The sequence below is a fragment of the Alligator mississippiensis genome, chromosome 5, assembly GCF_030867095.1.
Source record: "Alligator mississippiensis isolate rAllMis1 chromosome 5, rAllMis1, whole genome shotgun sequence".
NCBI lineage: Eukaryota > Metazoa > Chordata > Crocodylia > Alligatoridae > Alligator > Alligator mississippiensis.
In genome coordinates, this window is record NC_081828.1 from 54,131,589 (window position 1) to 54,151,491 (window position 19,903).

At 42.7% G+C, this 19,903-nt stretch overlaps 1 protein-coding gene across 1 annotated transcript in view; it reads right to left on the bottom strand.

Annotated features, from left to right (window-relative positions):
- Positions 1-19,412, bottom strand: part of NMNAT2 (nicotinamide nucleotide adenylyltransferase 2) — a 99,484-nt gene extending 80,072 nt beyond the window's left edge. The window contains exon 1 of the mRNA XM_006274476.3: positions 19,257-19,412. Within this exon, the coding sequence (XP_006274538.1) occupies positions 19,257-19,341 (85 nt within the window). The 5' untranslated portion in view covers positions 19,342-19,412. The remainder of the gene's footprint in view (positions 1-19,256) is intronic.
- Positions 19,413-19,903: the final 491 nt, after the last annotated feature.

Consider the following 19,903-nt stretch of genomic DNA (forward strand, 5'->3'; position numbering starts at 1 on the left):
GTTCTCCATCAGTGCTTGGGCTTCATAGGAGATTTAGGGGAGGTTACTGTGAACAGCACCTCCATTGGGGTTATGTGCATGTGATATGATACAAAATGATCAAAGCTGTGCACTGTGGGAAGGAAAGGCCTGGAAAATAAAGATGAAGTACCATGATATATCATAGAATCATAGAAAATTAGGCTTGGAAGGGACCTCTGGAGGTCATTTAGTCCCAACCCCCTGCTCAAAGCAGGACCATCCTGAACTAGATCATCCCAGTCAAAGCTTTGTCTAGCCAGATCTTAAAACCCTCCAAGGATGGAGATTCCACAACCTCTCTGGGTAACCTGTTCCAGTGTTTTACTACCTTCTGGTAAGAAAATTCTTCCTAATATCTAACCTAAACTTCCCTTGCTGCAACTGGAGACCACTGCTCCTTGTTCTGTCATCTGTCACCACTGAGAACAGTCTAGCTCCATCCTCTTTTAAACCCCGCTTTAGGTAGTTGAAGACTGCTATTAAATCCCCTCTCAATCTTCTCTTATCTAGACTAAATAAGCCCAGCTCTCTCAGCCTCTCCTCATAAATCATGTCCCCCAGCCCCCTCACCATTTTTGTTGCCCTCCACTGGACTCTCTCCAATTTGTCCACATTTTTTCTGTAGTGGGGGACCCAAAACTGAATAAAGTATACCAGATGTGACCTCACCAGTACCAAATAGAGGGGAATAATTACTTCCCTTGTCCTGCTGGTAACACTCCTACCAATGCAGCCCAGTATGCAGTTAGCTTTCTTGGCAGAGAAGTATCACCATACTGTGTGTGGTTGTGCTCACTCCTATGCTGGTATAAGGAAAAAGGAAGAGAATATAAGGAGTCCTAGCTCAGCTGTGCAAGCAAATCCCTTCATTTCTAGGTGGTAACTAAGAGAGTGGTAGAAGGCACCAATGATATCTAAGATGCTGATCAAGATCCATTGCTGCAATATTGAGCACCTAGTCCCAAAACTAAAGTGACTTGTCCTGGGTCAGATTAAAAGTCTGTAGCAAAGTTTAGAATTGAACTAAGGCTTGATTCTAGTGCTCTAATTCCTGAACCCTCCCTTCTGCTGACTTGTTCATGATGGCAAACAGGCATTACTCTTGTTGTGCATGTGCAGTCTCACCTCTCCCAAGCTGGCATTCTCCATGCTTCATGCCCTCTACCCCCAAAGAAACCAGTTCTGGTCAGCAAAAATATGGCAGCAAAAGATGCTCTGGGCAGTCTCTCAGCTCCCCTCCCTGTGATAGCTTTTTGCCCCAAATTTAATTTTGCCAAAATGTAGGTAATGTGTATAAGTCCAAGCAACAGAGTCATTGAGTTCTTTCCTAATCCTGAAGGATGGCTACACATATCCTGTATGTGCTCCTATCCCTGCTCCCTGTTTTTGTCTCAGATCAGTAGCAAACAAAACCATCATTTTTGCTCCTGGGATTTCTGCATATGACGATGTGAACCTCTACATTCCTTGAAAAGGGGAAGAGTACAACTAGAGAAGAGTCTGAACAAATATTTGGCCTATATGTTAAACTGATACAAGTAGCTGTGATGAAAAGCTTTAATGCTACAGTCATGAGGGTCTGGGAAACATCACAAGTCTAATGACTTCTACTGAAGTGATTTATAACACTTGCAACCTCTTACTGAATAATATTACAACTAGCCTGGTCACTCACAGTTGCCTGTCATTCCTTCCCCCTGTAATGCAGGGACCGGCTAACCAAGTCTCTGCCTGGAAAACTCAAGAAACATCTTTTTGCCCTTAGCCTAACGTCTGACAAGTAAATTACAGGGTTGACTGAGCATGCTCATCATTCATCCTTCCACTGACATTCGTGTGAAATCTTGCCCTGAGTTCAACAGGATCAGGCTCTTTGAGTATCTCATTCACCTTCCCAAAGGGCACACTGATTCACAGGAATATTCTGTAAGCAACCATAGTACTTAACATTTCCATCTCCGAGCTAATTGCTTTGTTATATTTTTTTTTCCATTACAGAGTAAAATACCTAAAAGGGCTCTCATGTTGCAGGACTTGAAATTATTGCAGTACAGTTTATTTTCATGGAACAAAAAGAGAAACATATGATGAGCATCTTAAAATACACATCAGAAACTTGAAAATGAGAATATGAAATTGTTCCAAGGAAATGCCATCTGAATTTCCTACTGATGAATTTTCACCATCCATCCACCCAGACATCCCATCTAAGAAAGTCATCCTTGAGGTGATTCATAAGATTCATGCTATTGCCATACTGCTGGCTTCCTGCTAGAAGAATGATATAAGATGCTAATTACAGTTTAGGATTGAGTGGGTATTCATAGCATAAGTGACAAAGCACCTGCAACAGTATTTGGATGCATATCAAGATCACTGGTCAGGGAAAGAAGTAGGGAAATACCATAGTTCAATTTTGCTAGTGCAGGACTAAAGCTAATTAATGACTTTTAGAAATTGACTCCTGGAAATACAGATTATCTGAAGAGATCAAGATGGAGATTACCTGGGCATCCTGCATTTATTTCCTCTCATCAGAAAGGAAGCAGAGAAGATAGAGACACCTGAGGAAGGATGCAACCTGTTATCCAAGGAATGCTCTAACAGATGGTCATAATGCATAACAACTGGACAACGTGTGGTGCTTTTCCAGCTTGGAAAATCCTATTTAGTACTTAGTGTGTGGAAGGGCACAACAGTCCCCACCAGACTAGAAATTATTTGAGAGGACAAGAAATTGCAAAATGACTCAAATGCACCTCATGCAGAAGCTTTCAATGTACCTCTTCAAGATAGGGACAAAACCTTTCCTGTCTGGAAGGTGATCAGTATGTTGCAGACGCTATCATAAGCTATTTGAAGATACAGTTCAATTTAATTGTTCAGACCATTCAATCTGACATCAATGAGAAATTCAGGCTTTGATTCTGCAAGGTGTGAAATGTCCTTTATTTCCAGCAACTGTGGCAGTAGTTGTGGGATCACTCAGCCCTTACTAGATTTAGCTCTAAATATGAATAGTTCAGTCCTGTGAGGGGTGTAATGTTCCTATTCTCCATTTTGTCTTTGATAAAAGATAGTTTTACTAGATTCCTCAGAGTCCTCACTACAGATGTCATAAGGAGAGACTGAAAACCTAGTGATTATTTATGTCTAGGGGGTTAGCTAAACTGATAAAAGCAACCACTGAAAAGGAATGGATAAATCAGGTTTAAATGACCTTTTCTACACAATGTATATAATCTGTGGAACTCACTGTCACAGGATATAACTGAAGTGAATTGCTTAGTAACTTTCAAAAAAAGATTAGGCACATTTATCTAAGATTAGCATCTACAGTCAGTCTAGTGAGAGGGAAAAGGACAAGGCCTATTGTTTGTCATTGCTTGGTACATTAGCTGAACATGTGATGGAGTCAGTAAGTAATACGCATCCATGATATAGTACTGCTCATTACAGAGGGCAAAGGAGAAATTACGTTCTCCTGAGAAGCTTCTAGTCTGAGCTATTGTCAGAGACCTACTGGAGCTAGCCTACTGGTGTCCTGAAAAATAAATACAGGCAAGAGATTTTCAGCATTCAGTGTAAAAGAGCAGCTCTGAATAGCCGGAAAAGAACTGAAATTTGTTTTAATGCAAACTGTGACAGCAAAAATCACCGAAGCTACAGTGGGCCAGAATGCTATCAATAAGCAGATTTTGAGCAGGAGATCATACTGGGATCACCATTTTCAATCAGTAAAAAAAAGTGTCACTCAGAGCAGAACTGATCTCATTTTCATACTTACACCACCTGTTTTTGACAAACTGGATGACAGAAATTCCATCCATTCCTTCCCTGTTCACCGTGATTATTGCTCTTTTTGTCTGATTTCTGAGGAGATTTTGGAGGGAAATACCTGTGTATTCCTGGGGTGACCTTTATAGCCAAGTATAAATGATTTCATTAGCAATGGATGTTAGAAATACTCTGACATCAAAAAACAAACCAACCTACCGAATAACGCAATGACATCAACATAACTTGAAAACAAATCCAGGGTGCATCATTTGGGTATTAATGCTGGGTATTGTTGGTTGAAACATTACTCTTTATATGGAGCAAAAGCTCTTCAGATGGTATAAATCAATGCACCTGCATTAACCTCAGTAGAGTACATCAATTTATACCAAGTGTCTGACCCAGCATCTGGTTGATGTAGCTACAGTTCAGCTTAAATAAGACTAAATATTTAGCAACAAAAATAAGTTGTTTGGCAAATAAGGAATAACATGCTCCAACCATATGCAACTGCTCCCTTTTGAGCTGGCATTTAAAACATGCAGGTTTCCCTCACTTTATGTGGGTTCTGTATGTGCAAATTCACTCTTATGCAATGACCCTTTTTATACCAAAAATGTGTTATATGTGAGGTAAATTCACTCCAATGTGATCAGTGTGGTGGAAGCCCACAGTCAGCTGCTTTGTGCAGTGCATTGTAGGAGTGATGCGCACCAAAATATAGTCTCCTGTGTGGATCTGTGCTCCTTGCTCATTGTCTTCAACACATGTTTCTGTAGTTGCCATCCCCATTATGATAGTGCCCTATGCTTGTGTTCACTGCCTGCTGTTGGTGAGCACCAAAATTGTCTTGTAAAAGTGGTAGAAATGGGCCTGGGGGATCAGTACAGTTGAGGTCTTGGAATGTATCCCTATTTGTTACATTGTAAAGTGGGTTCCCTTTATGCACATTCTAGTTATGCACCATTTTCCAGGAACGCATGTATAGCATAAAGTGAGAAAAACCTGTAAATTCTTAAGAAGAAAGTAAAATGTTCACTATTAGCATTTCCTTTTTCCTACCTGTGGAATAGTTTGTTTTGATTTCCATAAAAAGTCAGATCTCATGACTGAAGTCGGCTAGAATGCTGGCTGTCCGTCTCAAAAGAGTTCCCAGTTCATATTTCAGCCAATCTCAGGCTTGCAAACTGTACCGCTGAGATTTTTTTTTTAAATAGCGTCAGTTGTCTTATTCTGGTCTAATTCCCCTGCAGAAGCATTATATTTATTTTTATTCTCAAGCCATTCTATTGCATCAAAGAAGAGTACTTTGTGGATTCTGGCATGTATAATATTATTCCTTTAGGCAGATATGCAGTTTGATCACAATTATACGAAAAGCAATAGGGATTTCTGGTTTCACATGCTTGACTATGGGTAATGATCATGCTGTGCAACTTGTGGGGGAGGCAACTTGTGTAGAAAGGTTCTCTGAAGCCACCTTTGTGCTTTCCTGATCTCAGGTTGGCTGTGTGTCAAGCCAGTGCCTGAGAGTAGCTTAATAGGCCATTAATAGGGATATAAGGAAACCCCCATCGTGTTAGCTTCAAGGTAGGGGTTGACAGAAGAGCAGCTGTATCAATTCAGTATGCTAGAGTGATCCTCCTGTGGCCAGCTATGCCAGCTTCAGGACTGCTTTGCATCATCAGTATTAAGTGACTGCAGCACAGGGGAGAATGTGTGACCAAGATAGTAATATGTGCCAAAAAGATTTCAGCCTGGATTACTTTGGCTAGGAGAGAAAGGTAAAAGAAAGGAATAATGTTTTTAAGCTCTAATACTGGAAGGAAAGTTAGATCTGTTGTTCACATTAACAGACTCCTATAGTTCTGTTACTACCAGTCCTTGAAAAGTTCCTCCTAAAGTTCTTATATACCTCATATAGTTCTGTTACTACCAGTGGATGTGTTTGTTGGTACTTCATCCCAATGCAAGAAAACACTTTGCTCTCTGATTCAATAAGGCCATACTCAGTTCCTCAAACTTATGTAACCAGTCCTACTGGAACACAAGGGACTATTCGCATAAGGAAAGTCCAAAATATCTAATACTTGCCAGTTTGCCGCACCATAATATAACATATTCCATATTGCTATTCTTTGTATTATACAAACATGATTAGAAGTTCCAATAGAGAGAGAAACCTCACTGATCTAGGTACTGTGCAGACAGAATTGTCCCTGCCCTGAAGACCTTACTATGTAAAGAGACAGGAAAGGCAAAAGATGGTAGAGGAAAGTCAATTCAAGTTACCTGCCCAAGGTCACACAGTAGATCAGTGGCTGAAATGGGAACAAAACTCACATCTCATGACTCCCACTCAGACACACCACCTTCCCTTTCCTTCATCTGCTATAAACTGCCTCAGCTATGAAACTAGAGAAAAGTCACTATGGTAATGTAATGGAGAACTGCATAACAATGTCTTTTCTGATATAAAGTTCAGCAAACACCAGCTTTCTTCAAAAATCTATTACCAACACCATCTTTTCTGCAAAGATGATGTTGATAACATCTTTGCACAGATGAAGGGAGCTGGAGGCAAAGGTATTCCTTTAAGAATCACTGACCCAGCTGCAAGATCTTGGAAACAAAACTGAATTGTCTTATGCATTTCCCCTGATGATAAGTCGTTGTAAAATGTGCTGTCCTTAGGGATATCTTAAGATCCATTAGGGGATGCTGAATTTCATTCTGAAGTGTAAATTGCTATGATTCAGATGCTGAGCAATTTCTTCCTTACTCTCCCAGGGAAGGAGGAATACTGCTGGTGTGCAAGAGGAAGCTCCTCTGTTTTCCTATCCATCAGAACAGAAAGCTGTCTGTCTCTCTCATTTGATCCCACCTAGAGGTAAACCCCTTAGCTAGAATGTCTGCACTGATGAACACCCTGCATCCTCCGCTGACAAAATTGGTGGTGTCCTCCACCATGAATTGTTCTGTCATAGTGACCAAAAGATAAAACCGCATTCATTCATGTGCTCAGTCCTATCATACCAAACCAGCCTGTACTGGGAAGAGGAAACTCTGAATACCACCCAGACCACTGAAAAAGATGCATCTGTGTGAGCTGATTTAAACCAATGATACTTTAACAACATGGCTGCTTAGAGAGGACAGTAATTTTGCCTTGGACCTGATTTACAGAAGTGCTGAGCACGTGTAGCTCCTGTCAATTTTTACTAGAATTTTAGATACTTAGCATATCTGAAAATCAGGTCCTGAATGAACTGTTGCCTTTGATATTGCAGTGGCATTTATAGTCACAGATTATAAAACCAAAACAAACCATGACATTCATGTAATCCAGGGGCACTCAACTCCTGTCCTGCAAGCCAGATCTGGCCTATGGAACCATGTCATCTGGCCCGCAGGGCTTTCTACTGGTCTGGAAATGTGTTGGTAGGGAGAGGTGCAAGTGCTAATTGCTCTTCTCCTGTTGTCAAATTTCTGGACCCCTGTTGAGTCCCAAGTGCCAGATAATGTGGCCCTTCAGATCAGCACAGGCTGGATCCAAACATGCAGGGTTGGCTTGGTACACTGAATTTCACTCACAGACTGACTCCACATGGGATCTGGCTCACAGACCAACTCTGTGCCACCCATTTGGCCCACAGGGTTGGAAGACTGATTGCCACTGATCGAGTCTGATGTTCTACTTAACAAAGCCCATCAGCGTTCCAGCGTATCTTAACCCCATGCTGATTTGCCTCCTTCTAATACCTTCCAGTTTTCCATAGCTAGTGTGAATTGTTTCAATTGCCTAGTCATGGCTAACGGTTTACTTGTTCCATACCAACAAGCCAGTGTCTCCCACTGGCAGTAAGCAGCAGCATGGTGTGAACATGCAATACAGTTACCATATCGTGCAATAATATTGTGTGTCTACGTGAGAAGTTTACAGCACAGTTGACTAATTAGGTGCGCAGTAAACATTGCGCGTCTACACATGCGCCCCTATTAGGCTGTAGTAAACTAATTTATTCCAAAGCAGGTAAATACAAGTAAATACAAGTACTATCCTGTTGCAGAGTAAAAAACTCCACAGCAGCGCACATGTAGACACTGCCCCAGGTGGCTGGGGCTTAACAGTGTTTTAATGTGGGGGCTCCCTGCCACCTAGCCCCACACTAAAGCACCCTTTTGCCCCAGTTAGCCCCTACACAACATGTTGAGCTGCGGGGGGAGCAGCCCTGGGCTGCCAGGCTGACCCCTTGGGTCTCCTGCCAGCTGGAGCTGCTGCAACCCCGCTCAATATTCTGTGCATGAATAAACTCCAGAACTAATTGCGCCTGGGAGCAATACACTCCAGAGCAATAAACTCTGGAGTTTATTCATGCTCATTAATTGTATAGGTAGATGCGCCCAAAGGGAGCAAAATCTGGGATACAGAATTTTTACTTTTAACACCTTTCCCAAACTACCTACCTATAATAAAAGCTATTACAGTACCTGGCCACTAAGTGGCAGAGGATGCGGTTTTCACTAAGCACAGGGTTACCTGGGAAGGCAATTATCTAGGGGAGCAGATACACCATCACTATACCAGTGTAGCTTCTACTATTGTATAGTTACTTATCAATCCCTGAAGAGCAACTCTACTGTAGAGTTAAGTGACTTACACTAGTCTAAGCCTGTGCATTGTGTATCTACCACACTTTTACTACTGACTAAAGTCAATTTACTCCATAGTAGATATGTTGTGTGTCCACACTCTTGGTCCTTATTCCAGCGCAGACAGTGCTATTAAATCAGGAACTTCTGCTTAATCTTTGAAAGGTCATACCCTATAGCATCCTAAGAGGAGCTCATTGTAAAACTAAAAGTATAAAGAGTGTGGTTACAGCAGGAGACTGAAAGCCAAGACTCTGAGATTCTGTTCCTAGTTCTGCTACTGCACTTTCAACCATACAGTTTTTTGTCCCACCATTTTCTTTAGACTGGCTGTAATACCAGATGGGCTTGTGAGGCCAGCATTTGAACAGTGCTTTGAAATACCTGGATGAAAAATTCCAGAAAACAACTGTTAAGTGTTATGACTTAACACTGATTATCAGTGTTGTTTGTTGTTATTCAAATTCCAGTTATACCTACAGCCCTAACTAGATCAGAGCTCCATCACATGTCTAGGCAGTACTTTTCCCCAAAAAACCAAGTTTAAGATGGTTATATAACTAAGGTACTTCTATAACCCTCATCTCTGGTGTATCTATACACCTCATTTTCATTGATGATCTTCACAACACCCCTCTTAGAGCAGTGATATCATTCCCATTATATAGAAAGGAACATAAAGGCACAATATAGATTAAATAACCCAAGATCATCAAGAAATGTGTGATGGGGTAGGGAATTGAACCCATCTCTTTTGAGTCCTAGGCTAGCACCTTGAACCCAGGAATATTCTAATATGGTAAAAGCCTATGTCTGTCTGTCCATCCGTAACGCTTTATTCGCACTCTGATTGGCTGAAAAACAGCCAATGGGAGTGCGAACAAGTGTTTGAACAAGAGATGGCAGCAGTGGAGCCCTGCCATGATGGTAGGGACACAGGGGATGGAGTGGGGGGGTGAGGCCAGTGCATTTGGCCTGCCTCGCTCCCTGGAGGCAGGAGCAATGGAGCAGATGGAATGGGGTGGGGGGTGCCCAGCAGCACTTGCCTCACCCCCCCTGCCCTGCTCCCTGCAGGTGGCAATGATGGAGTGGGGAGGGGGCGAGGCCACCAGAGCTGGCCTTGCCCCCCCCCTTTACTCCTTCCAGGTGACAGTAGTGGTGTTCTGGTGGGAGGCCTGGGGTCAGGACTTCATGGGGGGAGCGAGGCCACTGGCTCTAACCTTGGCCCACCCCTCCCCTCTTCTGTCATCATCACCTGCAGGGCCTGACGTGGGGGGAGAAGTGGGCCTGATGCAGGTTGGGCAAGCACACCGCAGCGGCAGCAGTGGTGGTGGGGGGAAGGGAGGAGTGGAACTGGGTCTGAGCCAGGGGAGAAGCTGGTCCACCACAGTGGTGGTGGGGGAACAGCAGGCCAAACCCGACACAGCACGATGCAGCACCAGCTAGGGGAGGGGAGGAGCAAGCCTCCTCCCCAACTTGGCCTCGGGCCTGGGCCCACTCCTCCCCTCCCCCCAATCGGCTCCAACCCCACTTCTTCCATTCCCCCGCCGCTGATGGGTCAGCCCGGGCCCGCTGCCCACCCCACCGCAGCAGGCTGGCTTCTCCCCACCTTCGGGCCCGGTCCTTCCCAACATCAGGCATGGGCCCGCTCCCCCCCTGCCCTCGCTGCTGCGGCAGAGAGGTGGGGAGTGGGACCAGACCTGAAGCAGCAGGAGGTAAAGGGGGAGCAGGCCTGGATGCGGGGGGAGGCTATGGGGCTCCATCCCCGCATGGCCCCCCATCGTTCCTGATGGGCAATTGGCTACTGTATTAATAAGAATACAAATGAATGCATTGGTATTTTTTTCAGCCCATTGTCTCCTATTAAAAAAATAACATAAAATAACATTCAGGGGACTCTTGGCATTCTACATATTTTAAAACTAAATTAATTCCCTGTTTCTTTTTTTAAAGTGAAGTTACTGAGATGCATTTATCAATGCTAAATTTATTTTTTTGTTTGAAAATTAGATAAAATACTTTTATATTTTGCAAAATAGCATTGTTTTAGAGACACTATAATATCTTATGGAACATAATAAGAGCCATTAAATATTTAACAGCACATAAATATTTTAAAAAGATCTATGACTAGTTATTGATGGGGTTTCATGTCAGTGCTTGAGAGAACTCCCCTCCTCTTTGTGGGTTATAAAGAAGAAAAAGGATCGAGAGGCAGGAAGCTAGAGGTGAGAGTCCATGGGGGGGAGAATTTATTATTTTTATTTATTTGTAGCATGATAACACCTGCAGATTCCAGTTATGGTCAAGGCCCTGGAGTGCTAGGATTTCCACAAACAGCTTATAATTTAGATAAGACAAAGACAGTCCCTGGGTGAAAGAGAAACAGAGGCACAAAGAAGGAAAGTGACATGCCCAAGATCATCCAGAGCCAGTCAGTGGTAGAACTGGGAATAGAACCCAAGCCTCCTGATCCCAGGCCTCCTAACCCCAGGCTAGACCATTTTGTCTCCTAAGGAGTTTATTCCTCTTAGATTCATATTTAATGAAGATGCTTTGAGCATGGCTAACCCCCACTCTGCATAGAAGATAGAGGTCTCAGTTATCTGCAGAGCACTATCCATCTTTTTTCTCCAAGCAGCAAAACATGCTCCATGTGGCTGAGGTCAGGCCAGGGAGTAAGATCAAGACCAAAGACAGCAGTGAATATAATTCTCTCCCCAACAAAGTGTTTATTAGAAAAGGTTAATATCATCTGGGCCTCAGTTGTGTTTCCCTCTGCAATAGTGGCACTGCTTGAAGGGACAATATTTGTGGCTGGGGGGGGGGGCCTGTTAGAGTGTTCACAACGGAAACATCTCCCCAGTGTTTGGGAGGAACCACTGTGGACCAGAGCTGCTACAAAGGCCTGAAGCATTAATGGAGATGCACTGGCCACTGATCCCTGGGAATTATACACATCCCAAGAAACTGGTGGACTTGGAGCAAGGCTCGCTTGATCTGCTCTATGATAGGGGGATTCCTTACTTTGTGGAGTGCTGTAAGGAAAATCTCCACAAAGGAATCATTGCCAAGGCTTCTCCCTGTGTCCCTTCCCATGAGTTTTACTATATGTAGGTGAATTATGCCCTCTCAATTTTATATTACTGAATAAAGGGAAGTTGGTTCTTATTGGTCCATCTTTGCTCCCATGAACACTGGTACACATGAAGCTGATTTCAACCCTGATGTCAAGAGAGTGACACCAGTGTGAGTGAGATAAGAAACAGACTTCTGTTTTAAATAGCCATGCAGTTTATCAAAGTTATAGGAAGAATGCGTACTATTCAAACAGTTACTGTACAATGGATGTTCCTAGCAACTTGAAATGCAGGTAAGGAGGGATTTTCCCTGTCCCAAAGAGCTTGCAGAAACTTTATCCCATTCTTGTTTAAAGAAACATTAAAAAGAAGTTGTTTTCCACCCAGGAAGGATTGAAACTTTCAGTGAAATGAGAGTGACAATGCAATCCTGGGTTCACCCTAGTTTTATCCAATGTAGAAAGAAAAAACTTAGATGTATATTCTCCCCATATTTTTGTCTATTCTAGACTGACAGAAAAACAAATGTTCTAAATGGCATTAGAAACTTGTCTAGCATAATTCAGGCTCACATGAACAAGGATTTAATGATTACTACATCTAAGGTCAAGACTGAACCTCCCCTTTATAAGGGACATTGTCATTTCCTCTTAGGATCTGGACTGGCTTGTGCTTCATGGGAATTCTTCTGGTCATTTGCAAATGCAGTCACATTTAAGTGAATTTAAGAAAGCGGAAATGTGAGCACATCATTCAGTGCATAGAATTTACCAACTGTATTTTGATAAGAGATCATTTGATTAAGATCGTATTTGCAGTCCAGTCATTTTTTTTTTATGTCCAGTCATTTTTGGAAATCCTATTTTGAAAACTGAGGAGATTAAAATAACAAAAAAATCCACAACCCTTTCTAGTTCCTTCCTGTTCCCTCTCTCTGGCTTACAATAATTGGTCCCTTTATCTTGGAAGCCTATTTACATAATTTAACAGACTTCAGTGGCTCTCCTTCAGATGGGCTGCTTTGAATAATCAAAGAGCAGCCTTCTGGGATTTTTAATTGCTGGCGTTTGCTTTAAGATGTAATACAGGGAGTTTTTACTTTGGGCATCTGAACCCTTTTTTATTTCTTTCAGTTTGAAATGTGTTTTTCTACCAATCTGTTGGTTGGGATACAATAACAAGTTCTCCTCATTAGTAGATGTATGTATGAATAGATGTGGCAAAAAATTGCTTCCAATTAGACAAAAATCACAGCATAGCTGTGATTCATTGTCATTATGAATATGAACTGGAAGGAATTATTCCGGTCACCAAATCACATCTGATGCTACAATCCCACTGATTTATTTATTTATTTTTCTGTCTGGAAGTAACATCTACTTTTAAATGGGGTAGGAGAAACCTAGGATAAATTTAAAAGCACCTAAGTGGCTGAAGCTCCTAAGAGACTTGGGTATCTGTGAAATTTTTATTACTAAAATCTTTTCCTCTCACAATAACAGGTTTAGCAAATAGGACCATAAAATAAAACCAACATGGAACAGACTAGAAAGCTTGTATGCATATGGATGTTACAGATGTAATTATTAGTAAATATTAAAGGTTCACTAGCAAGAAAAAAAATCACAGAGCCAGAGAGGACCACTCTATCCCAACGGGGAAATCTGTGGGACAGTGTATAGGAAGGAAAGAGGCAAACTGCTCCTGGTTCCTCTTGTGGCGTTCCCCATAACATGACCCTTCTGGATTTGCTGCATAAACAGATATTGAAGCCTATGAAGAAATCTGTGCTTCTCTCTAACTCGTCCAGTTTCTAGACTGCTCCTCTCCCTTGGATTTATGGTTTTTTTGGATGCCCAGGTGTTTTTATAACTAGCAGCTACCTCTAGTACTCATCACAAAGACATCTTACACAGCCAAGGGGCAGGGCAAGATGCTCAAAATAAACCTACAGTAACTTTTGTGGACATTCCCTGTACATCTGGAGGTGCACAGTTTGTACTTTACCCTTAATTCCCCCAGCCTTATGGATATGACCTGGGGAATTCAGGAAGGGGGAGTACTGTGAAGATGACGGATCCTTCTACCTTTCTGGCTGTAGTCTGAGGAGTGAGATGCAGGGGAGAGGAGGAATGGAAATGGCCCAGGGAAGACCTACTTTTGTAGATTGCCAGAGGCTCTTTGATACAAGCTAAAGCAAGGCTGCAACTAGACAAGCACAGGTCTCTTATATATGACTAAACTGGTTAAGAAAACAGCAACACTTTTTTTTAATCAAAAAGACCATTTAATTTAAATTAAATTGAGGCATAATAAAGAGCAGGCTATGAAGAATTTCTCTTTAAAACAAAGTCAAAATGGAGCACAACTGCGTTTGTTTTTTTTCAGTTCAAATAAATTTGTCATTTGAAATTTAAGCTGGATTACCAAAAAAAGGTTTTGACCTGAACCCAAACCATTTTCAGTTTGCAAAACTTTTCAAGATTTCTTCATTGTCTTCAAGGTCTGTTCATGCAGCAAATCCAGAAGGGACATGTTGTTGGGAATGCCACAAGAGGAATCAGGTGCAGTTTTCCTCTTTCTTTCCTATACAGTGTCCTACAGATTTCCCCATTGGGATAGAGTGGTCCTCTCTGGCTCTGTGGGTTTTTTTTCTTGCTAGTGAACCTTTAATATCTACTAATAATTAGATCTGTGACATCCATACGCATACAAATTTTCTAGTCTCTTCCATATTGGTTGTATTTTATGATCTTATTTGCTAAACCTCTGTTATTGTGAGAGGAAAAGATTTTAGTGATAAAAATTTCAAAGACATCTAAGTCTCTTAGGAGCTTCAGCCACTTAGGCATTTTTAAAATGTTTACCCTAGATTTCCCCTACCCATTTAAAAGTAGATTTGACTTCCAGGTAGTAAAAAAGTGTGGGGGGGGGGAGGAGGGGGAGGGTTTCATCCTGATTTGGGATGGGACAGATTTCAATAACCTCAAATTTTCATCCCACAGGACTATTTATTTCCCATTTAACTCTAGAGGTAATGCTGTCTTTTAGGCATGCTCAATAAAAATATTTTTCTTGCAATTCTGCCTCCTTGCTGCCACACTTTATTGTAATGAAAGATTGGGAGAACACCATGCAATTTTAGTTATACATAAACAGTTTTTCCAGTGTTACAGCCTAGATCACTATAAAATTTGAACATACTTTTTTCATCACCATTACAGAGTGGTGTAAATTCTCTCCGAGAATTAAGCCAGGCTGGCAGCTGGACTTTGGTTCCTCATCAGTTTTGCTTCCTGGTGCCCATGCATTAGCAGGATGCTGCTGTGTTGGGGTTAACTGTGCTAGAGGGGAATGATTTAATTAAAAAGCAAACACATACTTGTCAGCTGGATATTTGCCAGTGTTGGCATTGTTTTGTCAGTGGGGCTCCACAGATTATTTTTTGCTTTGACATTGGTTATACATTTTGTCCTTTATGGCATTGCTTTCCTTTTTTACAAAAAAAGGAAGTCAACTGTGATGCATCTGTGATGTAGAGAGATACCCTTCAGCCACCAAATCCCCTTAATGCCTTATTAGAGAGCTGCTCTTTGTACCACAGGGGGTAAGCCTGATGATGAGGTCTTCTCAAAACAATGGCTCCATCCTTCATGCCTACAGAATTGTATAACTCTCTGAGAGGTTTACCATTTTTTCCAGCGTTGCATGCCACTGATGGAAACTAAGCATATACCACACTACATTTCTCTGAGTATTAACTTGAAATAAAAATGATTTGGGGTTGAATGGCACTACTGTCTTGACTAAGGTAAGCATTTATGGTCCTTAATGGCTAATGTTTGAGATCCTTTCAGTTGTTTTTTGACTGAGGATTTTGTTCTGAATCTTTCACTTAATTCCATAATGTTATGAGTTTGCATAGTTCTTCTTTGTCTTTATTAACACACATCTGGAATACTAATCAAACAAAGCTGTTTTCCCTTAGAGTAAAAAAAAACAAACCATTTTGTTCACATTAGAATTTATATAGTAAAACACTCCAACCTTCCACTCCCTCCTCTTTTTTAAACAAAGCCTAAGTTTTTTCAGAGCTATTATGATGTTTATCAGAACTATTAATGTCATTAGGTATCTAGCAGTATTGAGTATTGTATGTACATATGTAAATAAAACCACACTTAACTGTTCTTAAGGCTCCATTCCTTCATTTGACAAAGTACAGCCTTATTCAAGTCACTGGGGTGTCATGTGGTTGATAGGGTTTGCCAAGGTGTTATAAATTGCAGGATCAGGGCCTATGGTTATAACACAATCACAACTGCCTGAAAGGAGGTGCCTATCAGTGACTCTTTACCTCCAATTGATGTAATTGGTGAGAAAGGACCTAGTAGAAATAGTGCACCAATCAGATAAAGACCCTGGATCCAATCTTCCAGTTTCTATGTAGTTACACCATCTACAGAGACTAGCTGGAATTTAACTTGAGGAAAAGTCAACAGAATCCAACTTCATGAGCAAAAATTTAACTACAAGCCTTTATTTTCGCATCTTGTCTTTTGCTTAATTTGTAGTGCATTTTTAAAAAGAAATACTTCCTCTGATACTGAAGAAAAAAATGTTTCCTGTAAGGTTTATAAAGCTTATTTATTTATCTGAGAGTTGAAGACAGTGTTTTGCATCTCTTGACTGCATCTTTAGTTAGATGTCTGAAAAACATTTCCACAAAGCAGTACTATGCTGGTCTTTGTTTAAGATGAAGCCAAAGGAGCCCTATAAACTAAAGACCAAATCCTGTTTGCTTGACTCATATGACTAATCCTACTGGTTTACATGACTAAGGAGAGCAAGAACTCAAACCCCTTAAGCCTTAATCACAAAAGTGATCCTTACTGGCTATCTCATTTTTCAGTCCTTTCTGAAGCCAGGCTTCCTTCTGGAATAAGTGTGGGCTGACAGTGCAAGTACAAGCTGTAGAACAGGGTCCTAATTTATGATATATGCCATGAGTTCAAGGACAGAAGGAACCTTTTATACATGTGTAGCCAGACTTCCTGCATAACACAAGCCAAAGAAAGTCAGCCTCTTATTTCTATTGCAGGCCCATAACTTCTTTTTTGAAATATTGCATATCTTAGAGCAGAATATCCAAGTCTCGACACACAGACTTCAAGTGATGAAGAATTCACCACAACATTAAGTTATTCTAAAGGTTAACTAGCCTCTCATTTCTGGTCTGAATTTGCCTGGCTTCAGCTTCAAGCTTTGGATGTCATAGCTTTTTGTACCCAGCTAAGGAGCCCTCGCCCACCACAGTTGTACCCTGTATGGATAGATACTTGCAAACCATGATCAGGTCACCTGTTACCTTCTTTTAACTTACTAAAAACACCTGCCTATGTAGTTTATCTCACTATAAAGGATGTTTTTCAGCATCCCTCTCTTTCCTGCAGCTGTTTTATCAGTCCTCTCCAATTCGTTCTTCTTTCAAATGTGGACACTAGTAATTGGCACAATATTCCAACAAGAGTCTTGCTAATGCAGTATACAAAAGTCATGCCTGCTATTGTTGCTTGATATTTCCTTGCTTGTGCAGCCAAGTATCATATATGTGCTTTTAGTTGCATCACACTGGGATCTCATGTTCAGATGATTATTATCACCTCTTTTCAGAATCACTGCTTTACAATATATATGTCCCCCATCTTTTATAAACAGTCTGCATTCTTGGTTTCTAGATGTATGACTCTGCATTAGGCTTTTCAAGTGAGCCAACCTTGACTAGCAATTCAGCTCAGCCCGCATAACTGACCTATTCCCTTCATCAGTTACTACTCCACCATTTTTTGTTCTCTGCAAATTCTACCAGCATTGATTTCTATAGTTTCTTCCAGGTCATTGGTAAAGATATTGAATAGAATTTAGGCCAAAACCAGATTTCTATGGGAATGCACTAGGGACACCCTCACTAGAAGATAATTCCGTATTTAACTGATATCTCGAAAAGAAATCAAAATCAAATTTTAATCCACTGAATATGGGCTGCACTGATTGTTTGGTTCTCTTTTATCAGCATGTCATGCAGGACTTGAGAAAACATATTAGAGAAGTCTGTTCAGTCAACACTGTTACCTTCACAGATTTGTTTAAAAAAAACATTTGATGTTTAAATATTTTTTGCTGCTCAGTTTTGTTCATAACTATTTTACCTTTTGGGACTAGGCCTTATTAAAGCACTGTGTGAGCACATCTGTTATTGCTCAGGACCAGATTCTGTTGGCGCACAGTGAATGAATTTAGACTGTGATTGTTTGCACCTAACTGTCAATTTTTAGTTTAGTCATCACTTCATCGTTATCGGTCAGGATACAGTCCAATACATAATTAAACATGCATTAGTACCGATATTTTTTTGTACTGAGAAATGTATTCATAGCTTTCAGAAACTCCAAGGATATTTTACCAATACCACAACAAGACTGGCATGAGTGCCCCAGATTGAAAACCCCCATCATATGGCATGGTTTTTTTTTCTGCATATAATGGATAGATGTCTAATATGCTGCTCCTCCTGTATTTGTAAGTGAGTTTTCAGTTGATATAGGGTCCCCTAAGCCTGCCAGCTTCTGTTCATGTGAACTATCAATAACCAAGCAGGTAATGATTTTGATGTCGGGTGCCACACCCCTTCCCTCTGCTTAGTCTCTCTCTAACCAGAGATTTCAACATTCCAGCCATGCATTGTTACTGAAACCTATAGGGGTGCATCCATCATCTCACATTTATTTTCAGCAATGAGTGTTTCTATTTCCTTTTGGATGTCAGACAGGCATCTTGAGTTTTAGTGGGTTCTGTGCCTGGTGCTTTATTCTCTGTTTAAAAGAGCCCTTGGATTTACATCCTAGAGCCTGTTTCTTCACTTGCCAGACAGATAGGAAATGGAAGTGCTGCAGAGACACTGGGAGAGACCTTCATAGGGAATAAGTGGCATGATGTGCACTCCTAACCAGATAACACACCTTGAATCTGTGTGTGTGTGTGTATCATGATTTGTTTGTGTGTGAGGCCTTGACTCTGTGTGTGCATATGTATCAGGACGTGTGTGGCCTTGATACATATATACACACACACACACAAAGAATCATGATGTGCGTGTGCCTGTGACTTTGTGTGTGTGAGACAGAGAGAGAGAGGCCTTGCTCTGTGTGTGTGTGTGTGTGTGTGTGTGTGTGTGTGTGTGTGTGTGTGTACACCTAGGTCCAGGGGCCGGGAATACGCCAGGAGAAATGAAAACAGGAGGCTTCCCAGCCACAGCACGAATCTGCTCCCTCCCCGCCCCCCCACCCAGTCTGGGCGAACAGAGCGGCTCCCGCCTGCAGCCCGCCCCGAGAACCCCCCGGCCGCGGGCCTCCGCGCTCCGTCTCTCCAGGGCTCGCTCCAGGACGGCGCCCCAGGGGCCCCGCCAGGCCAGACCGCCCCGCCCGGGGCAGCGTGGGAGCTGCGGGGCGCTGAGGCGGGGGTTCAGCACCCGGCGGCGGCGGACAGCGACACGGCCCCGCTCGCGGCTGCCGTCCGGGCGCGCTGCAGCGGGTCCCCTCGCCCGGCCCGGCCCGGCCCGGCCCCAGGCGGCGCCGCCACGGGCAGCAGCAGCAGCCTCCGCCCTAGCGCGCTGGAGCGGCGCCAGCGCCGGGCGGCCGCAGAGCCGGCGCCGGCCGCACTCACCGAACATCTGGATGTGGCCCTTCGTGATGGGGTTGAAGCTGCCGCAGGCCAGCAGGATGACGTGGGTCTTGGTGGTCTCGGTCATGGCTCCCGTGCGGCCGCCGCTCGCCTCCCTCGCTGCGTCTCGGGCGTCTGCAGGGGCTGGTGGCGGGCGAGGCGCAGCCCGTGCTGGGGGCTCCGGGAGCGGAGGCAAGCGCAGGCGGCGTCACTCCTCCGCCCTTAACGCTTTCAGCGCCGGAGACGGGGCTGCCGGGGAGGCGCACACACTCATACGCACACAGTACATACATACATGTACACATACACACACGTACATACATACATGCATATACCGCCCCCCAGAGAGGAGCTGAGATGTAGGAGATGTGGATACACACACACACACACACACACACACACACACACAGTCACAGCCCAGACAGGAGCTGTTGTAGACATGGATTACAAGTACATAAGTGAGGGGATGCCAGACACACAGGCACACAACCAGACACACAAGTAATGACCCAGAGAGGAGCTGGTAGAGACATGGATACAGGTACACAAGGGACTGCCAGACACATTCACACACACAATCACACACACAGTCACAGCCCAGAGAGGAGGTGTAATAGACATACATATACACAAGTGAGGGGCTGTTGGGG